Source organism: Battus philenor, unplaced genomic scaffold (genome assembly GCF_028537555.1).
Source record: "Battus philenor isolate CCGP_79_NKW_IND1 unplaced genomic scaffold, ilBatPhil1.0.hap1 SCAF_10, whole genome shotgun sequence".
In the NCBI taxonomy this organism is placed as follows: Eukaryota; Metazoa; Arthropoda; class Insecta; order Lepidoptera; family Papilionidae; genus Battus; species Battus philenor.
Genome location: NW_027181662.1, coordinates 8,962,712 through 8,970,263, shown reverse-complemented (window position 1 = coordinate 8,970,263; position 7,552 = coordinate 8,962,712). Strand labels below are relative to the sequence as shown.

The following is a 7,552-nucleotide window of genomic DNA, read 5'->3' as shown; positions in this document are numbered from 1 at the left end:
GTGTATTAGCTCTCGTTAACACAGCGGTCTCGTAGGTATACAACGATGGAACCGTGAGTAACCTTAAATTTCTGAAACATGGATTACAATTGTCCGATGGTTTCAAAAAAAGGTGTCGTTTTCGGGTAATTGAGCAACGCTTTATACGATGAACGTACGACGAATCGAACAAACAAGATGGCCGCCGATATCTCGCATTGCCGTGTGCGGGGTGGTCGCTTCCCAGTCGTTTGACGTCGTCAAAATACTGAAGTATGAAATTTTTTAAACGAATATTTGGTACTCTTAATAGTTCTATTTATTAAAAAAAATGTACGTATTTATGTATGTACATGCTGCACAATGTATAATGCGTCATAGTTTTTAAGCACAAACACAGCATTAATAATACTTGCCTACAGAACTTAGGTCTTTTTTTTTCAACCTAATATACTACTGATTATTTTTTATTAATTTTTAGACTGCTCGTTTTTTCTGTTTATTTAGTTTTTTCTGGAGCTTTGCTCCACTGCGAGAATTTTATTCTTTTCCAAATAATTATAAACTTGTTCGTTGTACTTTTTCAAAAATTTAGGAGAAAATAGGCCTATAGAAGATCATATCGTCTATATTATCCTTTTTAAATAATGACATGATGCGGAGAGTAGCTTGATGCGCTTGATATGGGTGTTGGCAGGAGGCTGGCTCAAAATAAATCTCTAAGCAAGCCTTAAAGTTTTTTTCTTAAAACGTTTTAAATGTATATATCATTGAAATTACATGTAACGCAGGAAATTATTAATAATTTAAGAATTTAACACAGACAGCTAACAAAAAATATGAAATAACCTGACGTTTGGAACAGCAATGACGTGAAACGAAGCATATGAAGTATGCTGAGTAACTTATGGAATAAAACACCGTAAGGTACATTTACTGGTAAAAGACTGGTGATGTAAATGTGAGTCGTCATTTATTTGGCTGAGGCTGGCTCAAAATAAATATCTGAGCAATCCTTAAAGTTTTTTTCTTAAAACGTTTTAAATTTATATATCATTGAAATTACATGTAACGCAGGAAATTATTTATAATTTAAAAATTTAACACAGACAACTAACAAAAAATATGAAATAGCCTGAGGTTTGGAACAGCAATGACGTGAAACGAAGCATATGAAGTATGCTGAGTAACTTATGGAATAAAACACCGTAAGGTACATTTACTGGTAAAAGACTGGTGATGTAAATGTGAGTCGTCATTTATTTGGCTACATATTTATGCACACATTCATAGCACACACTGCTATGACACATAATTTAATACAAGGGAGGCGTACCTTGTCATGGCATACTGTACTTTATCTTTCACTTTGCATTGTTTTTTTCTTTTCCCTATAAACTTCTGTGTTCTATCCCTATCAATGTTAGTTATTTATTTGTAGGTCTTTTTAATAGCTGTCTGTTGAAACCAAAGCAGGGTTGTTACATTTTAACTTAATAACCACTATATTCGTAAATTACAAAATCTTGTTGTTGTTATTATTTTTATTTGCATTATTATCCCTATTATCATCGTCATCATTGTTGTCATCGTCATCATATTCATAATAGTCAACACCATCATCACTGTCATCACTCATCATCGTCGTCACCGTTATCAACATCTTCATAATCATCATCACCATCATCACTGTCATCACTCATCATCGTCGTCACCGTTATCAACATCTTCATAATCATCATCACCATCATCACTGTCATCATCTTCAGCATCGTGGTCACCGTCGGCATCACCGTCGTCGTCGCTGTCGTCATCACTGTCGTCGCTGTCGTCACCACCATCTTCACCATCATCATCTTCATCAACGCGGTTACCGTCGTCATCACCGTCGTCGTTACCGTCATCGTGACCGTCATCGTCACCGTTGTCATCACCATCATCACTATCATCGTCATCATCATCTTCATTAAAATCATCATCATTAATTATTATTAGCAGATTTTAATCAAATCATCAGCACGTCTTTTTAAGCTAGAAACTCAACTCCGTCCAAACTTTATACATATATATTTATATTTTCTTATTAATTATTCATTTATATATTACGCAAAATTGTATATCTTAGAAAATGTTACATAAGCGTCACGATAGTTTCATTGGATTTAGAAAAAGAAATATTACTCTGTTCCGTTTGCCGAAATTCATGTATTTATTTACGGTTTGTTCTTATTACAATAAATATTTTGCTGGTTTCATGTAATGTACATGTAGCATGTAATATATTTAAACGTTTCATATTCACGTACGTTGTAATATCACCAATAAAAATACGTTTATATTTTGTTATTCTTTAATAGCGAGGTGCAGTATTTTCTAATTAGCCTAGGAAAATTCTTTAACATTCTTACAAACTTTATACATGAATAGAAGCTATTTCTTTGCCTTGTTAATTAAAAGTTATATATGCAGCCATTGCGCTATTCAAGCGGATACATATTAAATATATGAAAAGGAAAAAAATGTAGTGTTATTTTTCTGCAACTAGATTTTACACTTACCCATACATAAAATAGTAATACTAGGTCCACTTTTTTAAATACATTTATCCGTTACTATGCAAGTTGTTTAGGTTTTTTTAGTTTTATAATGAAGTTCATTTTTTATTTTGCTATGAGTGATTCAGAAATACTAAAAGAGACTAATATTATTTACGTGTAACGAATCATTTTGATAATTCTATGTATGTACCTAAAGTTGTAACAATTTTTATATCCTTTGAGCTCGACATGAGTTCGTCTGCGGTAAGCCGTAAAACCTTTGTTTGAAGCATTTGTTGGCACGCGGCAACATCTAATGTGAGTTGATTGACTCATAGAAGCCCACAATCCATTTTAATAAAGTTGTGTATTCGAAAAATTTTATTACACTACAAATATATATATATATATATACTATATCTGCTTTTGTCAGGGTTGGTTACTGGCAAATAACCTCATGATTTCCTTTTGATCTGTATGACCAAAACTACAGGAACGCTTACTAGAAGTAACAACATGTTATTAACTAGTCTCGTTAGAGAGATATTAACAATGTCAGCATTGTCTTGTAAAAGACTAAGCAAAGAGCCAAGTCTTCTACAACTTCTACGGGTTGAAGTACCGTAGTGATATCTACGCAGACAAGCTCGAACAAAAGAAATCTATTTTAATGATTATATACTGAGAAAAATCATTTCAACCTGTCGAGTTCAAATAATTAGAAAAAATAGATAAATTATTACATGAAATTAAAAAGGTTTCCAACTGGCGGAAGCCTTGAGAATGATCTAATTCAATTTTTAATATTTCTTTTAACCCTTAATTAGGCGCATGGGGTCAGGGCCGCTTGAAATTCAAAAATTAATGGCTTACAGACTTCAGAGCGTGCTAACGCTCTTTCCAGCTTCCTCACTCCCCCCGGGGTACACAAATTAGTCACATCCAGAACATTAACTCCTGCGCACACATCGCTGTCCTTTAGAGAGCTGACCCCATGCGCCCAGTTACGTTCCATTTTTTGGCAAAGGTAAGTATTTACTTTTGTGATTTTTTTGAGTTCATATTAGTATATTGTTTACTATTTATCTTTGTATGTGTCTATTTTGATACGGTATGATTTCTTTATGTATTTTTGTGTTTTTTTTTCTATGCTTTTTCTTTTTTTTCAATTGAAATGCCTAACGACAAACAAGTATAGCTATGGCTGGATGAAGTGCTTGATGAAGAGTAAGATGTTGCTGGTTCGGATTCGCAAGACGATACTTTAAACGATGCTGTCATTGATAGTGCTAATAATTCAGAAAGCGAAATTGAGGAGTCTGAACATATCCAAGACATCCCTGTATCAACGGAAGATAATTATTTTTTATCCCGACATACTCAGAGAAATGGCCCGAAAGTGAAATGGTGTATGTATGTATGTACCACCATCGAACGCAGTAAGGACTCGAGGACAAAATATTATTTTACATACCTGGAGTATAAACATACCTGCCATCAACCTATTTGTCATACACAAAGTGAATACTGAGAAGACTTTGACATATACAAGACGGATTTTCTTGAAGAAAATAGCTCGCATACAACTACGTGCTGTACCAGCGAAAACAAAAAAACAGCTCCACGAAGTTTATAATGTGAACAAGGCGGTTTATCAATCGACATCTTAGCGCGGGCGCTGTTCACCATGTCCTAGAAAGGACGACAAAAAAGTGCCAACAAAATGCTTCAAGTGTCGTTAACTTATTTGTCAGCAACACTCAAGGATTTACTGCGTCGGATGCAGAACAGAAGATTCCGCTGATGAGGCTGAATAAACTTTATTTCTTAAGTTGATCTCGGCTACGCCAAAAAAATTAGTTTAAAGAGAGGTTTACTGTTTTGTTTTTTTTTTAATATTTTTAATGTCATAGTAAGTATTTGTTTCTTAAAGTTAAATATATTAAAGAACTTTATTAATTACTATAGAAAACTATTAAGTTTTATTCCTTTTTGATACTCCTTTCCCAATGTTTTTTTGGGGTCATTTAAGACCCCATGCGCCTAATTGAGTGATTTTCTTAATGCGCCTAATTAAGGGTTAAGAACCTTATTAACACTATCATAGGAACTTAAAGGTATCTTAAAGATTCAACATGTTTAAATTTTCAAATTTCAAATTTAAATTAACAATTTTATTCTTCGTCTTCAATTCTATAAGGAAAAACTTTGCAAAATTTTTAGATATTAAAGAGTAGTTTTATAAGTTTGCTTCATCCCGTGTTGGTAAGGTAACTTTAAATTCATCATTAAAGTAATTTTCTCATACCGATTGAGACAGCATAAAACATATTTGGAAATTCCTTTAAGATTTTACTTTAGAAGTCTATAATACTTGTTTATTTCATCATAATATTTATGTTAATTCATATTTTGTGTTGATACAAATCTCGTTGATTTTTAAAGTGTATCGTGTAATTAAAAAAAATGTCCAATAAATATTGCAGTTTGCAAATACGACTACTACACTCAAAAAAAAACCTGTTAACACGTAGTCATATAAAGATGGCACGTAAAATATCTATCGCCATTTGTCTTTAACATAAATTGTCTCCATAACGCTTATTACAATATCCTCCGGTAGCCGGTGAGACCTTCCAAATGACTCCATTATTTCATTAGGTGAAATGGAGCGGCTATGAAATAGAGTAAAGGGAAATAAACGGCCTACTTGAAATGAAGACGCCGTTGTTCATAACCAGCTCGTTAATTCTATAATTACAAATTGGAGGAGCAAGTAACCGGTAACAGATGTTCCTCTTAACTTGCGAATCGCAAGCGCCCTGAAGTATTTGACAATTTTTCAACAGCTTTCTTAATTACATTCAAATTTCAGTAACATCATAAAATCTTTGTTGGGTTTTAGGCTTTCTTGAATTACATAAACCTATTGAGCAATAAGTAAATACAAAAAGTCAATAGAGTTGATATTAATTTTTTACAGAGTTTACTAATCTTACATTAGTTCTACGTAGTATGCATTCCAAAGAATTTAAATAAAGATATCAAATGTACTTTCTTGTACTAACAATATTCTATGGAAACAGTGTGTACAAAATGAAATTTATTAGTATTATTAATAATATGCTTAATATTGATGTGATATTTCAAAACATTTTATAACCGCAGCCTTGGTGGTAAAGCAACTCGTAAAATCTTTTAGTTAAATTATTAATAGCGATTTTAATCCCTCATATATTAAAAGTTATGTAGAAATTGTAATAGAGCCATAAAAGCTGAAAAGAAGTAGGTAAAATAGTAGTTTAGTGAATTACGTGTGATTTCGCCATTGTATATATACTCGTATATATAGCTCGTGTGTATCAAGCGGCAGCCGAAAATCGTTTATAACTACATCATTCATGAAGATTTTTACCCTTCCATGATGATGAAGAACAGGCATTTATTGTGGTTCTCCGATGCGCCGGCGAAGACGGGAGAAAAAGTCATAGTAGTACGTGACATTACGTCTATGTCTGGAACAAGACACCGGGCAGTCGTAGGTTCAGGCCGTAGACCGGTTCTGCGGCTGTGGATGATATGTCGTCTTTTCAAAAGTTACGCATTTCTAGCAGCACTAGTAGAAGAACTTCGTACTAACATTCATAGCACATTATAGCGGCTTCCAACTGTCGGTGTTATCTTTCAATTCATCATCCCACCGATCCCACCGCTTACAAATGCATGTACGATTCTATCGACAATCTTGACGACTAATAAATTCACTTCTGGCCAGCGCGTGAAACGATCGATAGCTGTTAAACAGTAACGGAATGCATGTGCTATAGTAATTAGGTATATGTCCACATGAACAAAATTTGATGATGGTTACGTGAAAACGTGCACTGGGGCTCGTATGAAAATAGCTATTTCTGAGCGATGGCATGAACCACAGGTTTTAGACGAATATCTAGTTTCAAATTTTAGGCCATATCTATCAATCATCAGGTGGATAGTAGGTGCAGCACCTGTACGGCTTAGGCTATGCACGGAGTCGAAAGCTTGAAGGCGTCAATCACAAGCACCGTGAAAAGCTAGCAACATCACAATACATTTTACAACGACTAGAGTAAGAAACATTTATTTTCTGTAAATCCAGCGAAGTATAGCTAGTGAAGAGACGTTGACGCTATGACTTTGTGGCTGGTTCTGAAGCCTGAAAATGATGTAACTTGATTGAAATAGTTCGGAGTTATTGCTTCGGTTGACGGAGACAACGCCTACGTCGCCGCTAGATGCAGTCCCGTCGGACTTACTGCCGCCTCCGTCCATCATTCTCCTATACACAATTAAAAAACATAGTAAACATTTACACGATGTTCGTAATCTCGTCGAAATCACCTATTTCGCGAATTGTACGTGATTTGACTATTCTTATACAGCTCGCTTGTATCGAGCGGCATATGGTTACAATAAAAATAAATTAAATGGAATATCATTTTTAAAATCATACTAAGGCTATACTTTTAGGAAGTAACAAATTAAAAGGACTTTTACACACCATTATAAATTTTATGTCCAATTTGTTAAAATAATGTAAATTAATATTTCATCTCGTAATAAATACACATCTTAGAATCTCTAGCAAGTTTATTCTAAGCGTAAATCCTTCGAGATGAGGGTTCTTGACTACAACAATATCTGGATGAACCAATTAATTTCGATCTGTGGGTCTACCCTTAATCTGATGGTCACTCACGCCCAAAACTTGTAATTGAATTTTAGTTAAGGAATATTCACTAACTTCCTCATCTCTACCATTACGATATTACGATACAGTGATTCACGGAACGCAAAGGAGAATATTAGGTTAGGACGTTGTAGGGATTAATAATTTAACCAATGCGAGCTGTTCGCTTTCTTATTTGATCACTCTATCTAGAATATGTTTACGTTATTTGGATCTTTATTTTTATAAATGCAAATCATTTTCAGCTTTACTTTTGTGTCGGATGGGAGAAGAAGAACACATTTTTTACATTTTGTTTGTAGCTTTC

At 33.9% G+C, this 7,552-nt stretch overlaps 1 protein-coding gene across 1 annotated transcript; it reads right to left on the bottom strand.

The window, feature by feature from the left end:
• Window positions 1-1,674: 1,674 nt before the first annotated feature.
• LOC137926983 (secreted acidic protein 2-like) lies at window positions 1,675-7,316 on the bottom strand. The gene is made up of 3 exons (XM_068770751.1): window positions 7,300-7,316; window positions 6,692-6,834; window positions 1,675-1,940 (listed from the first exon to the last, which is right to left on the bottom strand). Exons 1-3 carry the CDS (start codon window positions 7,314-7,316, stop codon window positions 1,675-1,677), a joined length of 426 nt encoding a protein of 141 aa, XP_068626852.1.
• Window positions 7,317-7,552: the final 236 nt, after the last annotated feature.